The following is a 23,376-nucleotide window of genomic DNA, read 5'->3' as shown; positions in this document are numbered from 1 at the left end:
GCCTGCCAATAAAGAATCAGAATTTACGTAGGCGTGACGTACAGATAGGTGAAAGCACTTTGGAAGTCGTCCCACAATTCGCCTATCTTCGGTCAAAGGTCAGCAACAACAATAACATGGAAGCTGAGTTGCGCGCAAGGATGCTGGTTGCCAGCCGGTCATTCTGCAGCCTGAAAATCAGTTCACCTCAAAGAACCTGTCGCGCCGGACGAAACCTATATAGTACCTACATAGTTCCGGTACTCACATACGCCTCTGAGACATGGACATTTTCCAAATCTGACGAAACCCTCTTAGTCGCGTTCGAGAGGAAGATGCTCAGAAGGATACTTGGCCCTGTATGTATGGAAGGACAATGGAGGAGCCGCTATAATGACGAGCTATACGAGATGTACGGCGACCTCACTGTCGTCCAGCGTATCAAGCTCGCCAGGCTCCGGAGGGCTGGCCATGTTGTACGCATGGAAACGGACGACTCAGCCCGTACAGTCTTTTAGGCCGTCCACAAGGACATAGAAGGCGTGGTAGGCCCACATTGAGGTGGCATGGAATAGGGATGGCGATTTCATGGAACATGTGAAGAAAGGCTACATAATCTGGTATACCGTTTCAATCGTAACGCCTGGATTACGAAGATTTAGAAAAGGTTTAATACTGGCAAGTATTAGCAGAGGCACGATTACCACAGAAGACATTAAACATCGCTTGATATCACTCATGTTATCATCCGTGCTAAGCAGAATAACTACCTGAAGGCATTGCGTAGGGGAAGTTTGTTAGGGAAGGTAGGGGAAGGGGATGGTTCGACACTGTGGGTAAGTTCACCACCTTGCTGTTTAAGTTTTTAGAGTACTTTGTGATTAATAAAAATTTGTACACATTATTTATATTAACTGTTTCGAATATTTAGGTCACATTTCACTGACCAGAAACCTGTCAATTGTCAAAAAACAACAACATAAACACATGGTAGTTCTTATTGACAACCGACGTATGTTTTTACGTCTGGGACTTAAGGAATTGTGGCGTTTATTCAACAAAATTATAGTTTCCGTGTTAATAGTATTAGTTTATAAACACTATTGATTTGTTTTGTACCAAAGGGCGTAATTTTTATATTAAACTATACAATATTAAATGTCACTAAAACTTGTGCGGTTAATGGGGGTTAAATCGACACCCCACTTGGTAATAGTGTAATGCTCGTTTCAAGCATGTTAACTTTTTTTTATATCGTAATTTGAAAGTGCCTATATTTTATACAAATGTCCCTTAACTTTGTACGACAAACGTAATGATCAAGCTGAGCAAACACGCAATTAAAAATACCGTAGAAGGTTTAAAACTCATGATGTCAACAAACCAAGGAAGTTATAATTATGGAATTTAGCTATCATTCTCTCATATAACGTTTGCCAAACTCGCACTCAAAACATGTATATGTACATGTACGTTACGCACACATTTGTAAGCGATAGTGTTAAGAACATGATTATACTAGGATAAGGATTAGATTGAAGAGAAATATAGAGCATTCGGAGTTGAGCACTCGAAGCAGACGGACGCATACCTTTTATCTTCATAACTGGCGCAGTCGTGAAGCGAACAAGCATCCTTTCTCATCCCGGTTTATCCATCCCTGAGATCATATCAGCGGAGTTCCGGAGAGAATCAAAGCGAAGGACACAAATTGCTCGAGAGCGGAGTGCGTACAAGCACGGAATTTGCTGAGAGACAGCGTACCACCTACGCACAAAAGAGAAGAGACTACATCGACAGACAACTACAAGCACAAACAAAGCGTGTAAGTAGAGTGACACGAGTGACATAAAAAGTGCAAAATCCACCACACACGATGAATCAAGAAAATAATTTCACCCAAGAAGAGCTCTTGGAACACATAAGGCGTTTAACCGATACACAGAATAGCCTAGTCGAAGAAATGAATAAGATGAGGGTGGTTGTAAAAGACGATCCAATGCTTTCCTTTAAAACGCCAGATCCTATAAAAAATTTACCAATATTTAATGGTAACAAAAACGAGACACAAGCTTGGATAGAAGATACCGAAGCAACGCTTAATCTATTTGACACCTATAAGGGCACACAAACGTACGAACTTATTGTTCGAGCAGTGAAGAGCAAAATATTAGGAGAAGCGAGAGAAGCTTTGATAGCTGCAGGGAACTTTAACACGTGGCCAGAGATAAAAGAAACGTTACAGAATTGCTTCGGTGAAAAACGAGATCTCACGTCATATGTTCAATCACTTTTTTTACGAACAACAAGGGAATAAAACGCTAACGGAGTTTTATCAAACCCTAAAAAACTCGATACACGCATAAAATCTGTAACTGCAAATAAGGAAGACTACAAAGATCCCAGCCAGGCAATGAATAAGTTCATTAGCTTACTAACACTAACGCGTTTTGTCGATGGACTAGATGGTCCACTAGCGTCGCATGTTAGAAGCTGTAAACCGATAAATTTGATGAGGCTTTTTCAGTGCTAAAAGAGTACACGAACGCGGCGTATAGAAAGAGTACGAATTACACCAGCACATCACAAACACAAAGAAATGCAATACGCGGTAACAAACCTGTCTCAAACTACGACCGTACACGATCAGATAAATTTAAACCGATGAGTAAGAGAGATGACGATGTAACCATGAGAACAATGTTATCAAAAATGCAGGTCAATAGCCATGAAGCTGGTACAAAACATAACTCAAATGAGGTAGGCGAATTAAATTGGTCAAATATTTCTAATCGAAAAATTCCAAATATTAGAAAAAATTATTTCATTCCTTATCTGGAAATAATCTCAAGCGAAGGAAGCCTTAAATTCTTGGTGGATACAGGGTCGAACAAAAATTACATAATACCCAAAAAGGCAAATTTTGAAAATTGTTTAGACGAAAATGGCATTTTTGTTAGTAACATTAATGGAAAACATGCAATTAAAAAATCATTGCTGCTCGACATCTTTAACATTAACAAGAAAATTCAATTTTACATTTTTCATTTTCACGATTATTTTGATGGATTGATAGGCTTTGAAACACTTCGAGATCTTGATGCGTATTTTGATATAGGGAAAACATGCTTAAGATTGGAAAGAAAGAATATCAACTTAAAAAGAAATATCCAGACTATCAGACTATTAACAATACCGACGAAGTACGTTTCATCAAAATTGAAACAAAAAGTAAAAACGATCTTGTTGTTGGTGAAGAAACAGGTTGTGGACCATATTACATTCTGCCAGGAATTTACAGTAGTGATGGTACAAGCGCACTAGTTGCAGTAAAAAAAAAATAATAATATGGATCCAGAAACTAACTTCAATGAGCTTCATCTGCACGAAGAAGAATTTGTAGAAACAGAAGGACCTTCTGAGCTGTCTGAAAAAAAGTTTAAAGTAATAGACAATTATCTTTCCCAACAGGAACAAAAGGCATTACAATATCTAATTGATGAGCATACAGAAATAATACACTTTGAAAATGAAAAACTCACATTTACTCATGCTATCAAGCACAATATAAGAACAATAGATAACATTCCCATCCATACAAAATCATATCGATACCCCGCAAATTTTTGAAAGCGAGGTACAAAACCAGGTGAAAAAAATGTTAAAAAGACGGTATAGTACGAGAATCAATTTCTCCATACACATCACCAGTATGGATAGTCCCAAAAAGGCTGACGCTACAGGATTAAAGAAATATCGTCTAGTAGTTGACTATCGTAAACTCAATAATAATACTATTTCAGACAAATATTCCATTCAGAATATCACTGATATCTTAAATAAATTAGGACGAGCTAGCTATTTTTCTACAATTCATCTCGTGTCTGGTTTTCATCAGATTCAAATGGAAGAAAAAGACATAGAGAAAATTGCTTTTTCAATAAAATCAGGGAAATTTGAATTTACTAGGATGCCTTTTGGGCTTAAAAACGCCCCGGCAACATTCCAAAGAGTGATGGATGCAATTTTAAGGGAGTTTATTCGAATTTGTTGTCTCGTCTATATGGACGATATAATTATATTTTCTAGTTCATTAGAAGATCATGTCAAAGATATTCGTAAAATTTTTCAGAAATTGAAAGATGCTAGACTAAAAATTCAAATTGAAAAATGTTACTTTTTCCGAAGAGAAGTTCAATTTTTAGGACACACAGTGTCTAAAGATGGCGTTAGACCAAACTCCGATAAAATAGAAATAATTAAGACATGGCCAGTGCCGAAAACTGAAAAGGAGCTTAAACAATTTTTAGGCACTATTGGGTACTACCGGCGATTTATTAGAGATTTTGCCAAAATGATTAAACCTCTAACACAATTACTTCGCAAAGAATCTGAGTTCCAATTTACATCCAAAGAAATAGCATGCTTCGAGAAGTGTAAATCTTTATTAACAATGGAACCTATTCTAGCCTACCCGGATTACACTACGGAATTTATTCTCACTACCGACGCTAGTAACTTCGCAGTAGGAGCAGTGCTATCTCAGGGCCAGATTGGTAAAGACAGGCCAATTGCTTATGCTTCTTGGACTCTGAATAAGTCAGAGGAAAATTATTGTACCACTGAAAAAGAACTCCTCGCAATTGTCTGGGCAGTAAAACAATTTCGACAATATTTAAGATTGGTCGGTCGGAAGTTTAAGTTGGTTACTGACCATCGCCCATTGATTTATGCTTCATCAAGTTTAAATCAAAAGATAGTCGGATGGAATCTAGTTCTAACAGAATTTGATTTTGAAACAATTTATAATTTATAATTTATGTGGTGGCCGAAGCTTTGTCTAGAACAGGGGCCTCCAAACTTTTCAGCTCGCGGGCCGCATTGCTTCAAAAATAACTATGTTGAGGGCCATTTGACGCTACCTTTAACTGATGAGTGAATGTTTAAATCTCGTTTTTGTAACAAAATACTAGCTATACTTGTACAGCTTCGTGTTACTAAAGCCTGATTTTTGTCTAAGAAAAGTAAAAACTACAATTTTATTTGAAAAAGTCAAAATAACGTAATATTTACTTTAACTCTGGCAAAGTCATCGTGGGCCGCATTATAAGCTCTGAAGGGCCGCATGCGGCCCGCGGGACGTAGTTTGGAGACCCCTGGTCTAGAATAAGACCAAATTTTGCATCTAATGAAATAGGAGTAAATGAGTTGAACGGTGACACAAACGATGAAATGACAATACACTCGGCAGACACGAGTGATGATCATTACATACGTATCACAGAAAAGCCTACGAATCTCTTCAAAAATCAGTTGATTTTTCTTGTTGACTTCAATGTAGCAGAAACGCATGAGGAAGTTTTCCCTAAGTGCCATAGGTTCATAATTTCAAAGCCGCAATATTCTGAGGAAGATATTGTCCACATTATTAAAGAAAAAGTTAAAATTAACGGTACTTCTTGTATTCATTGTCCCAATTCACTTATCCAGCTCATTCAAGAGACGTACAGAAAACACTTTGCAGAAAACAAGATATTTAAAATTTACATCTCTTTAACCTTGTTAACAGATATAAAATCAGAAGTAGAGCAAGATGATATCGTAATGAAAACCCATGAATATGCGCATCGAGGAATTAAAGAAAACAAAGCACACATTCTAAGCAAATATTGTTTTCCATCTATGGATAAAAAAATTAAGGATTAAATTAAGTAAAATTCATACTTGCAGCATTTGCAGGAAAAGTAAATATGACAGAAATCCTCCAAGATTGATTCGCAGCTCTAACTATGCCATCAAACCGTTTGAAAAGGTCCATATTGACATATTTTTCTTAAAAGGAAATAAAATGTTAACAATTGTCGACGCATTTTCGAAATTTGCAAACGTGATCCCTTTACAAACAAGAACCATTATAGATCTTAAAAAGGCTATCACAGATCATATCAGGATATTTGGGAGACCCAAATTAATAATAAGTGATCAAGAACCGGCTTTTGTATCCATAGATTTTGTTGGTTTTCTTCAAGATCGAAATATAGTAATCCATCACGCTAGTGAAAGCAATTCCAATGGCATAGTAGAAAGATTCCACTCAACCTTCATAGAATTGTATAGAACATTAAATAGAAGATACAATAATTTGGAATTTTTCGATAAGATCAATGTACTAGTTGACATTTATAATCATACTATCCATTCGGTTACAGGCTACAGACCAAGAGAATTAATTTTCAATGTTCAAGGAAAAACTGATACGAATGAAATATTAGAATGCTTCAACAAACTGCAATCAAATGTAAAAGTAAGACTTCCAAAACAAAAAGAGTTAATAGAAAATGGAAATAAGAATAGAGAACTACCGCATAGTTTAAGCCCCGGGGAGAAAGTATTTGTAAGAGTTACGCAACGAAATACGAAAGATAAAGAACCATTTAAAGCTTCTGAAGTAAAACAAGATAATGAACTAACATTTAGGGATTCGTTTGATTTTAAGGTTCATAAATCAAGGATAAAAAAATAAAATGTTATTTGTTAGGATTCATTAAAACCAAGCGAGGACGCTTGGAACTGAAAGGGGAGCCGTTACGCACACATTTGTAAGGGATAGTGTTAAGAACATGATTATACTAGGATAAGGATTAGATTGAAGAGAAATATAGAGCATTCGGAGTTGAGCACTCGAAGCAGACGGACGCATACCGTTTATCTTCATAACTTGTATATGTGTATGTACATGTACATGTAATATATGGTTTAGGCTTATTAAAATTAATATTGTAGTGGATTTGAACATATTTTAGGTTTAATTTAGGCTGGTTTAGGCTTAAATGAAGAAAGAAAGCTGGCATGGAATCACATTGACCGATGTTTGACTTTGATTGGCAGATAAAAATAAAATTGAACACCCTTCGATTTTATTAAAAAAACAGAAGAAGATTACCGAAAGATACTGTCTTCCAGGTTATTTTTTAAAGAAATTTCAAACATTCATTAAGTAAACCAGATGCTATCTCCGCAGCTTCTACTATAAGGAGTCTGGTCCAATGCTATTTGTAATGAAATTTTTGTTCTTGCTTGTAACTTCATTTCTTTTGCATATTTCAATAATGTTTTCTGTTAATTTTTCTTAAAATTGGTATGAAATTCTTTGTTGAACTTCAATGAAAAACAACCGGCCATCAGAGTTTGTTATTTTAAAGTTATAGCCAATGTGTCGAAATCACCCTACCAGGTGTCGATTTTACCGCATCATGGTGTCGATCTTACCCGCACTGTAGTCGTGATGTAACGAAAAACACACTTTTTATTTTTATCAAAATATTATCAAAATCAATCCAGGAACCGTAGTTTCTCGTAAGATGTTACATAATGAATCAAAAAAGCTTTTTCGATGTCTACTAGCAATGTTGGCACGATATCGACCGATGTTTGTAAACATTACTGTTCCCTGTCAGATCACACGCGGTCGATATCGTGCCAACACCCCACCCCGTGAATCCTTCGTGAAGCAGGATTTATTTAAATTCTGCACGATATCTGTCCCCTCTGTCTCGACACAATTGTGGAGACGTAAAATTTTATCAAAGGTCGCCTGATTAAGCGCTGGTTGCACCGCTCACCATTGTTTGGCACATCGTGCGCTTGGTGTACCTTCCTCACAGCACCTTTGAGACGGTCGCGCCTGCGCTTCCCTACTATCAAACCTTCAATCAACTGATGCTGATTTCCTGAAAATATTACGAATTTAAGCTTGTTTACTCTACCGCTATCTATACGCATAATACGCAAATATAGTTGATCCCTAGCACGCAATGCGAATGGTGTAAACCTAACCTCATTTGTATCAGGATAGGTGAGTGTGTGTGTATACTGGTTTCTAACTTGCTTATTGTTTTCTTTTAGACAAACCCTATCGACGAATGTAATGCGGTGCATGGTATGCTGCGATCTATCTTTGAAAAAGGTAGTGAAAATAGTTTCGGTCCCGCTACGGTTGCCGGAACCAAATATTGTCCCTCTCAATCGTCTTCGCTCAGCTACAGGGTCACCAATGTTGCCAGTTGGTGCCATCGAATCGGTGTGTTGTGTCCCGATCATTAACCTTGACTCCCCTTTCAGGAAGGGCAGAATTGACAGTCCCTGAAAGTGAGTAAAATTAATGATTAGTGAATTGATGTACGGTTCTTCAAGCGGCAAACTTAGCTGTGTTGTGAAACGAGTGTTGGCAAACGCGTGTTGTGTGCCGTTGACGCTCGCCGAAATTGCCAAGTTCCGCCGCCTCCCAAACGAATCATCCTTCGTTACGCCTACCGCGCAGCTGCTCTCCTGTGATCCTGGCCTTCTGGTTACACCGACGTTTCGTGCCAGTTCTGTTCGCACTTCGCAGTTCAGTACGGTCGCTGGTTCTTGGTCGAATGTGCTGGTATTTTGTTGTCCATGCTCGTGAATCGTGACTTCGCGGATTGGTACCCCGGCAAGTTTTTGTCAATGATTCTGTTTCTCCAGATTGGACCGTCTCATGGAGAAATGTGTTGTGTCGCACATGACAGTTTAGTAGGGAGTGTACGTGATCCGACGGAAGGTTATGTGATTGCGTGGATCGCCGCGCCATCTCAGGATACTTGGCAAAAACTGACGTGTCCACGACTGCTACTGTCGCAGGATTCACATTTACCATTTCGACGTTAACGGGCTCACCAATTTCACCATCACTCACTGCTATCGTACACTGTTTCTGATTGTGCTGTTGCTGATGCTGATGCTGCTGCTGATGCTGATGCTGATGCTGATGCTGCTGCTGCTGCTGCTGATGCTGCTGCTGCTGATGCTGCTACTGCTGATGCTGCTGTTGCTGATGCTTGATCCGTGCATCGGTCACATATCGAATTGATGCCTTTTTTTCCTCGAGCTGAAGCCGAATCTTTAAATGTTCGAGCTTGAGGTTAGCCATTTTGAGCTCGTACTCTTTTATGGCCATCTCCCGTTCTTGCTGTTGCACTTCCATAAGCTTTTCGAGTGCCGCTTGCCTAGACCTTTTGTGTTGCGCTGTTGTCGGTGAATTTGTGGTAGGAGGCCTTTTTGCGGCATGGAATGTAGTGAGCTCTTTTTCCTCTGTAGCCAGCTTATTCGCCGAGGCTTCGCCCTCGCTATGTGCTGCTCTTTTGGCACTTTTGTCGCCTTCGCAGCTTTCAGCAGGCACCCCAGTTATCGCAATGGCTTCCTTAGAGGACTTTAGACGGCCCATCTCCTTAGCTTCGCACTTTGCCACCTTCATCACACACAAATTGCACCAAGATTTTGACATCACAGTGACGCCGACACACCCGTAATGGTACCATTTTCTGCACTTTTCGCAAGGCACCATATCTTCCACGGTCTTATGCCGCTCGCAGCCACCACAATCAAATCCGCGCTTGGTCATCGCGAACACTTTCATAAAAATAACTTGCGTTAGAAAGTTTCGCACGAATTTTTAAATGTTGCTACGGATGTAGCAATCCGTTTATTTTGAGTAGCTTTTCACAAACGTTTCTACAACTGTCGCTCGCGTATAAATTTATCGCCGATCATGGGGTGGGGTGTTGGCACGATATCGACCGCGTGTGATCGGACAGGGAACAGTAATGTTTACAAACATTAGGCTGACTTGACAACTCGATCAAATATCCAAAATACCCGGCAGATGGCGTACAAGATTCACAAAGAGAGACAACACGATTAGATTGTGCGACAACCAGATCTCCGTAATTAGGGCCAATTCGGGAGCAGGTCAAATAGGGTCAAGTAGCACAGCTGATCGACGAACAGGGCGCCATCGCGAAACGCGGTTAGTAGCAAAGATTAAGCTAGAAAGGACAGACGAATTTTTAAACTGTTTACATTGGCAAAAGTATTGCAATCAGGGGAAAACCTTAAGGTGTCGAAACTACCCCCAGTTCCCCTATATCGAAAGGTTATGTGGAATTGGGTGTAGGTTACGTGGAAGCTATTCTAGCGCTTGGATCGGTAAAATCTTTCCTATTAGCTGCATTGCACAATACTACTCACCGGTGGTTAGATACACATAATGATTATTTTATAAATGAATGCGATAAATGCCCATGTTCATCATGAAAACCAATCTTTAACATTCGATGGGAGTAAAGTATCTAATGCGTTAAATTCTATAGATGTTTTGTTTGGTCCAAGTTTTTAGATTTTTTTTATAGTGACTTTGAATTTAGTCTAAGTGGAATAATAATGGGCAAAACAGCTACTACCCAAACGACCAAAACGAGATGAATGGGTAAAACTATGGACCTGAGATGGGGCCCTATCTCAGTACCCATACTGGTACCCAAAGGCAGACAATTTTGGACTTATTTTTTTAGAGAGAGCAAAACGCTGATGCTCCTTCATCGCTCCTCCCCCTTTTCTCACGGACTTACAGTCGTTGCCACCTAATTTTGGCTTTAAGACATCAATTTTTGACAGTGCGCAACAATTTTTGCCTCTTAGGCATCAATTTTTCACAGTGCGCATCAGTTTTTAACTCTAACGCACCTATTTTTGTGTGCAAGTCATCAATTTTTGACTCTTGTAGGAATCATGACAATTTCATAAGGTATTTAAGCAAAATTTTAACATTTGTTATTCCACATCTAATAAAAAATACAATAATTGTGTAAAAAATACATGCCAATTATTTTCACTCCATTGAAACTTCCAAAATTGGCAAAACAATTGCTTTATTTTAAATTCTATCAATAATTTTTTTCACTATTTAACTTAATTTCAATCATTTCAAAACACACAGTTTCATAAATAACGTAAAATTTTGTAAATAAAGCGCTTAACTCACAGTCAAAATTTGATGCCTTCGAGTCAAAAATTGATGCGCACTGTCAAAAATTGATGCCTTTGAGGCAAAAATCGTGACACGCTGTAAAAAAATTGGGGCCTTTGAGACAAAAATAGGTGAGTTAGAGTCAAAATTTAGCAGCAACGACTGTAATGGCAAGAGTTCCAGGAGAGGGAGGAGCGGGGGAGATGTAGTATGTGCTCCACATTCACACATACACTCTTACTGTTGTGGGCAGCCGTGTGTGCCGACCCCTGGACTTGCCGTGTGTGTACACGCACACTGTCGCACACACTAAGCTTGCAAGGCTTAGTGTGTACCGAGCGCCGAGGCAGAGTGTGCACGAAGGCCGATCGAGCAGGAGCTCTCGGCAGGGGCGCTCGGTGCGGCTGTTGCGCGGCCCATACAGTATACGTTTAAAGTGTTTGTTCATTATGTATTTTATTTATATTGTATGTGTTGTGTTCTACACTTTTGTATTTATTCATTACACTTATAAACGAACAATAATAAATAAAAGACACAATGCACAAACAATTAACACTTTAAAACCGCAAGTGCGGTGGCCGCGCACCAGCCGCACCGAGCGCCCCTGCCGAGAGTGTGCGTGTACACTGTCGTCCGGTTGAACGGTGGCAGCACCACTGCCACGGCAAGTCCAGGGGTCGGCACGGCTGCCCACAACAGTATGTTTAATAAGTGTTCAAATAAAGTAAAGATTTTAAACATAACACTTACAGCAGCAGGCAATTTGCGAGATCATGAAATCGGGAGAGTATAGGGCCAATTATGTGACTCGAGTGCTTGAGAAAAAGTATCAAAATGCTGATGTTCTATTATGATCCGTGTTAGAGAACTCGATTTTTCTCTGGTTTGGTATATCTAACTGTACGAAGGTCATTTGCATTACCTGACTCAAATGGAGACCGTTTTTTGTCCAACAGCTTTCCGTCAGGTTAAAGCTACCGAAAAATTTACCAGCTTCGTACAACAACCGCTTCCGGTGCCGTTAGTCCGCAGCCGGTTCTTGAGCCGTTGGTACGCTCCGAAACGGTCAATACTAAACTGTAATTTCTAATTAGTCCAAGGTCTATGAAAATTTTGCTTACAAGGACTAACATTATCCGAGAACTATGTCGAATCGAATATTTGTATCACAAAACGTATTTAGAGCAGTCAAATTAAAAGTACTGTCGTACTGCGAATGTTTGTACACTAGGTATTGCCGGTCCCGTGGTAATATCGTCAACAAGCAAGACTTAACTACGCGTCCGTCCTGGGTTTAAGCCCAATATGGACAGAGCCCTCAATACATAGCAGTGATTATCCTGCTATGGGTATTAAATAAGTCACTGATAGATCAATACCGACAAATGTGCCAAAGAAGAAGAAAAAGACGAAATAGCTTATTGTGGAAATTTGTTGTACACATCAACTTCTGTACGTTTATTGTCACTTGAACAAAACAATACGAAAGCTGAAAAAATTGTTCCTTGTATTATTTTATCAAAAGAATGCCTGTCAGGTGTTGAACTCTAGCAAGGATCGAGTCCCTGATACGCAAAGCTGTTTATCCTGGTATATTGGTAAACCAATCTACTCATTGGTATCCAAACGAATGATTGATATGGTAGATCTTAACTATCTACGGTAATTACGTCAGGTAAGAAGAAACTAAGTTTGTGATAAAATCGTAGGAGCTGTCAATTCTACTCCTTAGATTACATATTCTTCTATTTTTTTTATTGAAACTGGGTGTCTGAATCTGGGTAAGTCAGCCAGTATTTAAGATATAAATTACTTACATTCTATAAATTTATTCAATTATCACGACTTAATCATGCTAACTGGTAGTACACAGGCTTCTAGTTGGATTTTTAATAGAAAGGCATTCAAGAGTATAAACATTTCGAATCAACTTATTCTATCATGGTTTGTTCTTGAATATTTTTTTAACAGTTTAGTAGTGAAGTTATAAACCATTTTATTTCAACGCTATACCTGGATACCAGTGTGGGATGTAATTTCCCTTGCTCGGTTTTTTAACTTGTTTTACATTACCTACTATTGGCTTTTTCGTTGTTGGTCTTGCAAACAAAAATGGAAACAAAATTTGCGGTTTCGATGGTTTTTGAACAGTGTTAATAGTTGGTTTTTGCGCTTGATTATTATATATTGAAGATCCTGAAGCAATCCCAGGTATTGCATTTTGAAATGACAATGGATTTGTAAGCGAGTTATTGTTGTTTGTAATTTGCTGCCAGATAACTGGGGAGGGATATGAAGGTATTGCATTTGCAAACGAGGGGAAAAAATGCGCATTAAATAAGTTGTTTGAGGAAGCAGGTGTTGTTCGTATTGTAACTGTTAAACCAGGTTTAACCGGTTCACTCGAACTAGAAGATGTCAACAAACTTGACGATATTGTGCTAGAAATGGTAGTAGGCGGAGTATCCGTAGATACTTCACCAGACGACATGACCGAGGGTATGGTACTCTCGCCGTTGTCAACATAAGGTTTCGAAGTTTTTCGAGTTGTAACTGTTGAAACAGAGGTAGTTGCAGGTCTTCTGGAAGAAGACGACATAGTACTAAACGTAGAAGAAGGGAGAGTATTGGTAGGTCTTTTGCTAGAAGATATTGTTGTTGTTCCCTCGCTGTACGTCAAGGTTGAAGAAGGTGTTGTGATCGGGAAAGATGGTTTCGAAGAAGACAATGTCGATTTACTCGATGACATTGTACTAGCAAAAGTAGATGAAGGTGTATACATAGGACTTTTAGAAGTTGACATAACTGTCGTTCGACTCGTTGAGGATATGGAGGAAGAAAGTGTTGTTCTTGTAGTTGATTTATTCGTAACTGTTGTCCAAGGAGTAGACGACGGATTTCGGGAGGAAGAAGTAGTTGCTGGTCTTGTTGGAGTAGTTCTGGTTGTACCAGGTGTCGTAGATGGCTTCGGAGTAGAGGCTGACGACATACTAGACGACATTGTGGTATCGGTAGGTGTTGGTCTTGTTGGAGTAGTTCTGGTTGTACCAGGCGTCGAAGATGGTTCCGGAGTAGAGGCTGACGACATACTAGACGACATTGTGCTATCGGTAGGTGTTGGTCTTGTTGGAGTAGTTTTGGTTGTACCAGGTGTCGTAGATGGCTCCGGAGTAGAGGCTGACGACATACTAGACGACATTGTGCTATCGGTAGGTGTTGGTCTTGTTGGAGTAGTTCTGGTTGTACCAGGCGTCGTAGATGGCTCCGGAGTAGAGGCTGACGACATACTAGACGACATTGTGGTATCGGTAGGTGTTGGTCTTGTTGGAGTAGTTCTGGTTGTACCAGGTGTCGTAGATGGCTCCGGAGTAGAGGCTGACGACATACTAGACGACATTGTGCTATCGGTAGGTGTTGGTCTTGTTGGAGTAGTTCTGGTTGTACCAGGCGTCGAAGATGGCCCCGGAGTAGAGGCTGACGACATACTAGACGACATTGTGGTATCGGTAGGTGTTGGTCTTGTTGGAGTAGTTCTGGTTGTACCAGGTGTCGTAGATGGCTCCGGAGTAGAGGCTGACGACATACTAGACGACATTGTGGTATCGGTAGGTGTTGGTCTTGTTGGAGTAGTTCTGGTTGTACCAGGTGTCGTAGATGGCTCCGGAGTAGAGGCTGACGACATACTAGACGACATTGTGGTATCGGTAGGTGTTGGTCTTGTTGGAGTAGTTCTGGTTGTACCAGGTGTCGTAGATGGCTCCGGAGTAGAGGCTGACGACATACTAGACGACATTGTGCTATCGGTAGGTGTTGGTCTTGTTGGAGTAGTTCTGGTTGTACCAGGCGTCGAAGATGGCCCCGGAGTAGAGGCTGACGACATACTAGACGACATTGTGGTATCGGTAGGTGTTGGTCTTGTTGGAGTAGTTCTGGTTGTACCAGGTGTCGTAGATGGCTCCGGAGTAGAGGCTGACGACATACTAGACGACATTGTGGTATCGGTAGGTGTTGGTCTTGTTGGAGTAGTTCTGGTTGTACCAGGTGTCGTAGATGGCTCCGGAGTAGAGGCTGACGACATACTAGACGACATTGTGCTATCGGTAGGTGTTGGTCTTGTTGGAGTAGTTCTGGTTGTACCAGGCGTCGAAGATGGCCCCGGAGTAGAGGCTGACGACATACTAGACGACATTGTGGTATCGGTAGGTGTTGGTCTTGTTGGAGTAGTTCTGGTTGTACCAGGTGTCGTAGATGGCTCCGGAGTAGAGGCTGACGACATACTAGACGACATTGTGGTATCGGTAGGTGTTGGTCTTGTTGGAGTAGTTCTGGTTGTACCAGGTGTCGTAGATGGCTCCGGAGTAGAGGCTGACGACATACTAGACGACATTGTGCTATCGGTAGGTGTTGGTCTTGTTGGAGTAGTTCTGGTTGTACCAGGTGTCGTAGATGGTTCCGGAGTAGAGGCTGACGACATACTAGACGACATTGTGCTATCGGTAGGTGTTGGTCTTGTTGGAGTAGTTCTGGTTGTACCAGGTGTCGTAGATGGCTCCGGAGTAGAGGCTGACGACATACTAGACGACATTGTGCTATCGGTAGGTGTTGGTCTTGTTGGAGTAGTTCTGGTTGTACCAGGTGTCGTAGATGGCTCCGGAGTAGAGGCTGACGACATACTAGACGACATTGTGCTATCGGTAGGTGTTGGTCTTGTTGGAGTAGTTCTGGTTGTACCAGGTGTCGTAGATGGCTCCGGAGAAGAGGCTGACGACATACTAGACGACATTGTGCTATCGGTAGGTGTTGGTCTTGTTGGAGTAGTTCTGGTTGTACCAGGTGTCGTAGATGGCTCCGGAGTAGAGGCTGACGACATACTAGACGACATTGTGGTATCGGTAGGTGTTGGTCTTGTTGGAGTAGTTCTGGTTGTACCAGGTGTCGTAGATGGCTCCGGAGTAGAGGCTGACGACATACTAGACGACATTGTGGTATCGGTAGGTGTTGGTCTTGTTGGAGTAGTTCTGGTTGTACCAGGTGTCGTAGATGGCTTCGGAGAAGAGGCTGACGACATACTAGACGACATTGTGCTAACGGTAGGTGTTGGTCTTGTTGGAGTAGTTCTGGTTATACCAGGTGTCGAAGATGGCTTAGCAGTGGAGGCTGACGACATACTAGACGACATTGTGCTATCGGTATGTGTTGGTCTTGTTGGAGTAGTTCTGGTTGTACCAGGTGTCGAAGATGGCTCCGGAGTAGAGGCTGACGATATACTAGACGACATTGTGGTATCGGTAGGTGTTGGTCTTGTTGGAGTAGTTCTGGTTGTACCAGGTGTCGTGGATGGTTCTGGAGTAGAGGCTGACGACATACTAGACGACATTGTGGTATCGGTAGGTGTTGGTCTTGTTGGAGTAGTTCTGGTTGTACCAGGTGTCGTAGATGGCTCCGGAGTAGAGGCTGACGACATACTAGACGACATTGTGGTATCGGTAGGTGTTGGTCTTGTTGGAGTAGTTCTGGTTGTACCAGGTGTCGTAGATGGCTCCGGAGTAGAGGCTGACGACATACTAGACGACATTGTGGTATCGGTAGGTGTTGGTCTTGTTGGAGTAGTTCTGGTTGTACCAGGTGTCGTAGATGGCTCCGGAGTAGAGGCTGACGACATACTAGACGACATTGTGCTATCGGTAGGTGTTGGTCTTGTTGGAGTAGTTCTGGTTGTACCAGGTGTCGTGGATGGTTCTGGAGTAGAGGCTGACGACATACTAGACGACATTGTGGTATCGGTAGGTGTTGGTCTTGTTGGAGTAGTTCTGGTTGTACCAGGTGTCGTGGATGGCGCCGGAGTAGAGGCTGACGACATACTAGACGACATTGTGGTATCGGTAGGTGTTGGTCTTGTTGGAGTAGTTCTGGTTGTACCAGGTGTCGTAGATGGCTCCGGAGTAGAGGCTGACGACATACTAGACGACATTGTGCTATCGGTAGGTGTTGGTCTTGTTGGAGTAGTTCTGGTTGTACCAGGTGTCGTAGATGGCTCCGGAGTAGAGGCTGACGACATACTAGACGACATTGTGCTATCGGTAGGTGTTGGTCTTGTTGGAGTAGTTCTGGTTGTACCAGGTGTCGTAGATGGCTCCGGAGTAGAGGCTGACGACATACTAGACGACATTGTGCTATCGGTAGGTGTTGGTCTTGTTGGAGTAGTTCTGGTTGTACCAGGTGTCGTAGATGGCTCCGGAGAAGAGGCTGACGACATACTAGACGACATTGTGCTATCGGTAGGTGTTGGTCTTGTTGGAGTAGTTCTGGTTGTACCAGGTGTCGTAGATGGCTTCGGAGTAGAGGCTGACGACATACTAGACGACATTGTGGTATCGGTAGGTGTTGGTCTTGTTGGAGTAGTTCTGGTTGTACCAGGTGTTGTAGATGGCTCCGGAGTAGAGGCTGACGACATTGTGGTATCGGTAGGTGTTGGTCTTGTTGGAGTAGTTCTGGTTGTACCAGGTGTCGTAGATGGCTCCGGAGTAGAGGCTGACGACATACTAGACGACATTGTGGTATCGGTAGGTGTTGGTCTTGTTGGAGTAGTTCTGGTTGTACCAGGTGTCGTAGATGGCTCCGGAGTAGAGGCTGACGACATACTAGACGACATTGTGGTATCGGTAGGTGTTGGTCTTGTTGGAGTAGTTCTGGTTGTACCAGGTGTCGTGGATGGCGCCGGAGTAGAGGCTGACGACATTGTGCTATCGGTAGGTGTTGGTCTTGTTGGAGTAGTTCTGGTTGTACCAGGTGTCGTAGATGGCTTCGGAGTAGAGGCTGACGACATACTAGACGACATTGTGGTATCGGTAGGTGTTGGTCTTGTTGGAGTAGTTCTGGTTGTACCAGGTGTCGTAGATGGCTCCGGAGTAGAGGCTGACGACATACTAGACGACATTGTGGTATCGGTAGGTGTTGGTCTTGTTGGAGTAGTTCTGGTTGTACCAGGTGTCGTGGATGGCGCCGGAGTAGAGGCTGACGACATTGTGCTATCGGTAGGTGTTGGTCTTGTTGGAGTTGTTCGGGTTGTACCAGGTGTCGTAGATGGCTCCGGAGTAGAGGCTGACGACATACTAGACGACATTGTGCTATCGGTAGGTGTTGGTCTTGTTGGAGTAGTTCTGGTTGTACCAGGCGTCGAAGATGGCTCCGGAGTAGAGGCTGATGACATACTAGACGACATTGTGGTATCGGTAGGTGTTGGTCTTGTTGGAGTAGTTCTGGTTGTACCAGGCGTCGTGGATGGTTCCGGAGTAGAGGCTGACGACATTGTGGTATCAGTACTTTCAGTAGATGTTGGTCTTGTTGGAGTAGTTCTGGTTGTACCAGGTGTCGTAGATGGCTCCGGAGTAGAGGCTGACGACATTGTGGTATCAGTACTTTCAGTTGATGTTGGTCTTGTTGGAGTAGTTCTGGTTGTACCAGGTGTCGTGGATGGTTCCGGAGTAGAGGCTGACGACATTGTGGTATCGGTAGGTGTTGGTCTTGTTGGAGTAGTTCTGGTTGTACCAGGTGTCGTAGATGGCTCCGGAGTAGAGGCTGACGACATACTAGACGACATTGTGCTATCGGTATGTGTTGGTCTTGTTGGAGTAGTTCTGGTTGTACCAGGTGTCGAAGATGGCTCCGGAGTAGAGGCTGACGATATACTAGACGACATTGTGGTATCGGTAGGTGTTGGTCTTGTTGGAGTAGTTCTGGTTGTACCAGGTGTCGTGGATGGTTCCGGAGTAGAGGCTGACGACATTGTGGTATCAGTACTTTCAGTAGATGTTGGTCTTGTTGGAGTAGTTCTGGTTGTACCAGGTGTCGTCGATGGTTCCGGAGTAGAGGCTGACGACATTGTGGTATCAGTACTTTCAGTAGATGTTGGTCTTGTTGGAGTAGTTCTGGTTGTACCAGGTGTCGTGGATGGTTCCGGAGTAGAGGCTGACGACATTGTGGTATCAGTACTTTCAGTTGATGTTGGTCTTGTTGGAGTAGTTCTGGTTGTACCAGGCGTTGTGGATGGTTCTGGAGTAGAGGCTGACGACATTGTGGTATCAGTACTTTCAGTAGATGTTGGTCTTGTTGGAGTAGTTCTGGTTGTACCAGGCGTCGTTGATGGTTCTGGAGTAGAGGCTGACGACATTGTGGTATCAGTACTTTCAGTAGATGTTGGTCTTGTTGGAGTAGTTCTGGTTGTACTAGGTGTCGTGGATGGATCCGGAGTAGAGGCTGACGACATACTAGACGACATTGTGCTATCGGTAGGTGTTGGTCTTGTTGTAGTTCTGGTTGTACCAGGTGTCGTGGATGGTTCTGGAGCAGAGGCTGATGACATTGTGCTATCGGTAGGTGTTGGTCTTGTTGGAGTAGTTCTGGTTGTACCAGGCGTCGTGGATGGTTCTGGAGTAGAGGCTGACGACATTGTGGTATCAGTACTTTCAGTAGATGTTGGTCTTGTTGGAGTAGTTCTGGTTGTACCAGGTGTCGTGGATGGTTCCGGAGTAGAGGCTGACGACATTGTGGTATCAGTACTTTCAGTAGATGTTGGTCTTGTTGGAGTAGTTCTGGTTGTACCAGGTGTCGTGGATGGTTCCGGAGTAGAGGCTGACGACATTGTGGTATCAGTACTTTCAGTAGATGTTGGTCTTGTTGGAGTAGTTCTGGTTGTACCAGGCGTCGTGGATGGTTCTGGAGTAGAGGCTGACGACATTGTGGTATCAGTACTTTCAGTAGATGTTGGTCTTGTTGGAGTAGTTCTGGTTGTACCAGGCGTTGTGGATGGTTCTGGAGTAGAGGCTGACGACATACTAGACGACATTGTGTTATCGGTAGGTGTTGGTCTTGTTGGAGTAGTTCTGGTTGTACCAGGCGTCGTGGATGGTTCTGGAGTAGAGGCTGACGACATTGTGGTATCAGTACTTTCAGTAGATGTTGGTCTTGTTGGAGTAGTTCTGGTTGTACCAGGCGTCGTGGATGGTTCCGGAGTAGAGGCTGACGACATTGTGGTATCAGTACTTTCAGTAGATGTTGGTCTTGTTGGAGTAGTTCTGGTTGTACCAGGTGTCGTGGATGGTTCCGGAGTAGAGGCTGACGACATTGTGGTATCAGTACTTTCAGTAGATGTTGGTCTTGTTGGAGTAGTTCTGGTTGTACCAGGTGTCGTGGATGGTTCCGGAGTAGAGGCTGACGACATTGTGGTATCAGTACTTTCAGTAGATGTTGGTCTTGTTGGAGTAGTTCTGGTTGTACCAGGCGTTGTGGATGGTTCTGGAGTAGAGGCTGACGACATTGTGGTATCAGTACTTTCAGTAGATGTTGGTCTTGTTGGAGTAGTTCTGGTTGTACCAGGCGTCGTGGATGGTTCTGGAGTAGAGGCTGACGACATTGTGGTATCAGTACTTTCAGTAGATGTTGGTCTTGTTGGAGTAGTTCTGGTTGTACCAGGCGTTGTGGATGGTTCTGGAGTAGAGGCTGACGACATTGTGGTATCAGTACTTTCAGTAGATGTTGGTCTTGTTGGAGGAGTTCTGGTTGTACTAGGTGTCGTAGATGGTTCCGGAGTAGAGGCTGACGACATACTAGACGACATTGTGCTATCGGTAGGTGTTGGTCTTGTTGGAGTAGTTCTGGTTGTACCAGGCGTTGTGGATGGTTCTGGAGTAGAGGCTGATGACATTGTGGTATCAGTACTTTCAGTAGATGTTGGTCTTGTTGGAGTAGTTCTGGTTGTACCAGGCGTCGTGGATGGTTCTTTAGTAGAGGCTGACGACATTGTGGTATCAGTACTTTCAGTAGATGTTGGTCTTGTTGGAGTAGTTCTGGTTGTACCAGGTGTCGTGGATGGTTCCGGAGTAGAGGCTGACGACATTGTGGTATCAGTACTTTCAGTAGATGTTGGTCTTGTTGGAGTAGTTCTGGTTGTACCAGGTGTCGTGGATGGTTCCGGAGTAGAGGCTGACGACATTGTGGTATCAGTACTTTCAGTAGATGTTGGTCTTGTTGGAGTAGTTCTGGTTGTACCAGGCGTCGTGGATGGTTCCGGAGTAGAGGCTGACGACATTGTGGTATCAGTACTTTCAGTTGATGTTGGTCTTGTTGGAGTAGTTCTGGTTGTACCAGGCGTCGTTGATGGTTCTGGAGTAGAGGCTGACGACATACTAGACGACATTGTGGTATCGGTAGGTGTTGGTCTTGTTGGAGTAGTTCTGGTTGTACCAGGCGTCGTGGATGGTTCCGGAGTAGAGGCTGACGACATCGTGCTATCGGTAGATGTTGGTCTTGTTGGAGTAGTTCTGGTTGTACCAGGTGTTGTAGATGGCTCCGGAGTAGAGGCTGACGACATCGTGCTATCGGTAGATGTTGGTCTTGTTGGAGTAGTTCTGGTTGTACCAGGTGTCGTAGATGGATCCGGAGTAGAGGCTGACGACATCGTGCTATCGGTAGGTGTTGGTCTTGTTGGAGTAGTTCTGGTTGTACCAGGTGTCGTGGATGGTTCTGGAGTAGAGGCTGACGACATACTAGACGATATTGTGCTATCGGTAGGTGTTGGTCTTGTTGGAGTAGTTCTGGTTGTACCAGGTGTTGTAGATGGCTCCGGAGTAGAGGCTGAAGACATCGTGCTATCGGTAGATGTTGGTCTTGTTGGAGTAGTTCTGGTTGTACCAGGTGTCGTAGATGGATCCGGAGTAGAGGCTGACGACATCGTGCTATCGGTAGGTGTTGGTCTTGTTGGAGTAGTTCTGGTTGTACCAGGTGTCGTAGATGGATCCAGAGTAGAGGCTGACGACATCGTGCTATCGGTAGGTGTTGGTCTTGTTGGAGTAGTTCTGGTTGTACCAGGTGTCGTCGATGGCTCCGGAGTAGAGGCTGACGACATTGTGGTATCAGTACTTTCAGTAGATGTTGGTCTTGTTGGAGTAGTTCTGGTTGTACCAGGCGTCGTGGATGGTTTCGGAGTAGAGGCTGACGACATTGTGGTATCAGTACTTTCAGTAGATGTTGGTCTTGTTGGAGTAGTTCTGGTTGTACCAGGCGTCGTGGATGGCTCCGGAGTAGAGGCTGACGACATTGTGGTATCAGTACTTTCAGTAGATGTTGGTCTTGTTGGAGTAGTTCTGGTTGTACCAGGCGTCGTGGATGGTTCCGGAGTAGAGGCTGACGACATTGTGGTATCAGTACTTTCAGTAGATGTTGGTCTTGTTGGAGTAGTTCTGGTTGTACCAGGTGTCGTGGATGGTTCCGGAGTAGAGGCTGACGACATCGTGCTATCGGTAGATGTTGGTCTAGTTGGAGTAGTTCTGGTTGTACCAGGTGTTGTAGATGGCTCCGGAGTAGAGGCTGACGACATCGTGCTATCGGTAGATGTTGGTCTTGTTGGAGTAGTTCTGGTTGTACCAGGTGTCGTAGATGGATCCGGAGTAGAGGCTGACGACATCGTGCTATCGGTAGGTGTTGGTCTTGTTGGAGTAGTTCTGGTTGTACCAGGTGTCGTGGATGGTTCCGGAGTAGAGGCTGACGACATACTAGACGATATTGTGCTATCGGTAGGTGTTGGTCTTGTTGGAGTAGTTCTGGTTGTACCAAGTGTTGTAGATGGCTCCGGAGTAGAGGCTGACGACATCGTGCTATCGGTAGATGTTGGTCTTGTTGGAGTAGTTCTGGTTGTACCAGGTGTCGTAGATGGATCCGGAGTAGAGGCTGACGACATCGTGCTATCGGTAGGTGTTGGTCTTGTTGGAGTAGTTCTGGTTGTACCAGGTGTCGTAGATGGATCCGGAGTAGAGGCTGACGACATCGTGCTATCGGTAGGTGTTGGTCTTGTTGGAGTAGTTCTGGTTGTACCAGGTGTCGTGGATGGTTCCGGAGTAGAGGCTGACGACATTGTGGTATCAGTACTTTCAGTAGATGTTGGTCTTGTTGGAGTAGTTCTGGTTGTACCAGGCGTAGTGGATGGTTCTGGAGTAGAGGCTGATGACATTGTGGTATCAGTACTTTCAGTAGATGTTGGTCTTGTTGGAGTAGTTCTGGTTGTACCAGGCGTCGTGGATGGCTCCGGAGTAGAGGCTGACGACATACTAGACGACATTGTGGTATCGGTAGGTGTTGGTCTTGTTGGAGTAGTTCTGGTTGTACCAGGTGTTGTAGATGGCTCCGGAGTAGAGGCTGACGACATTGTGGTATCGGTAGGTGTTGGTCTTGTTGGAGTAGTTCTGGTTGTACCAGGTGTCGTAGATGGCTCCGGAGTAGAGGCTGACGACATTGTGGTATCAGTACTTTCAGTAGATGTTGGTCTTGTTGGAGTAGTTCTGGTTGTACCAGGTGTCGTAGATGGCTCCGGAGTAGAGGCTGACGACATACTAGACGACATTGTGCTATCGGTAGGTGTTGGTCTTGTTGGAGTAGTTCTGGTTGTACCAGGCGTCGAAGATGGCTCCGGAGTAGCGGCTGACGACATTGTGGTATCGGTAGGTGTTGGTCTTGTTGGAGTAGTTCTGGTTGTACCAGGTGTCGTAGATGGATCCGGAGTAGAGGCTGACGAC

At 43.4% G+C, this 23,376-nt stretch overlaps 1 protein-coding gene across 1 annotated transcript; it reads right to left on the bottom strand.

Annotated features, from left to right (window-relative positions):
• Positions 1-18,900: 18,900 nt before the first annotated feature.
• Positions 18,901-22,904, bottom strand: LOC120899735 (salivary glue protein Sgs-3-like; the record flags this gene model as incomplete). The annotated part of the gene is made up of 6 exons (XM_040305905.1): positions 18,901-18,958; positions 19,447-20,200; positions 20,284-20,296; positions 20,427-20,622; positions 22,418-22,461; positions 22,698-22,904. Coding segments are annotated over 6 exons (1,272 nt in total), but the record flags the coding sequence as incomplete, so codon positions are not given.
• Between the last annotated feature and the right edge of the window lie 472 nt (positions 22,905-23,376).

The sequence above is a fragment of the Anopheles arabiensis genome, chromosome 3, assembly GCF_016920715.1.
Source record: "Anopheles arabiensis isolate DONGOLA chromosome 3, AaraD3, whole genome shotgun sequence".
NCBI classification, from domain to species: domain Eukaryota; kingdom Metazoa; phylum Arthropoda; class Insecta; order Diptera; family Culicidae; genus Anopheles; species Anopheles arabiensis.
The sequence above is the reverse complement of the archived record's forward strand: the minus strand, read 5'-3'. Positions and strand labels throughout refer to the sequence as shown.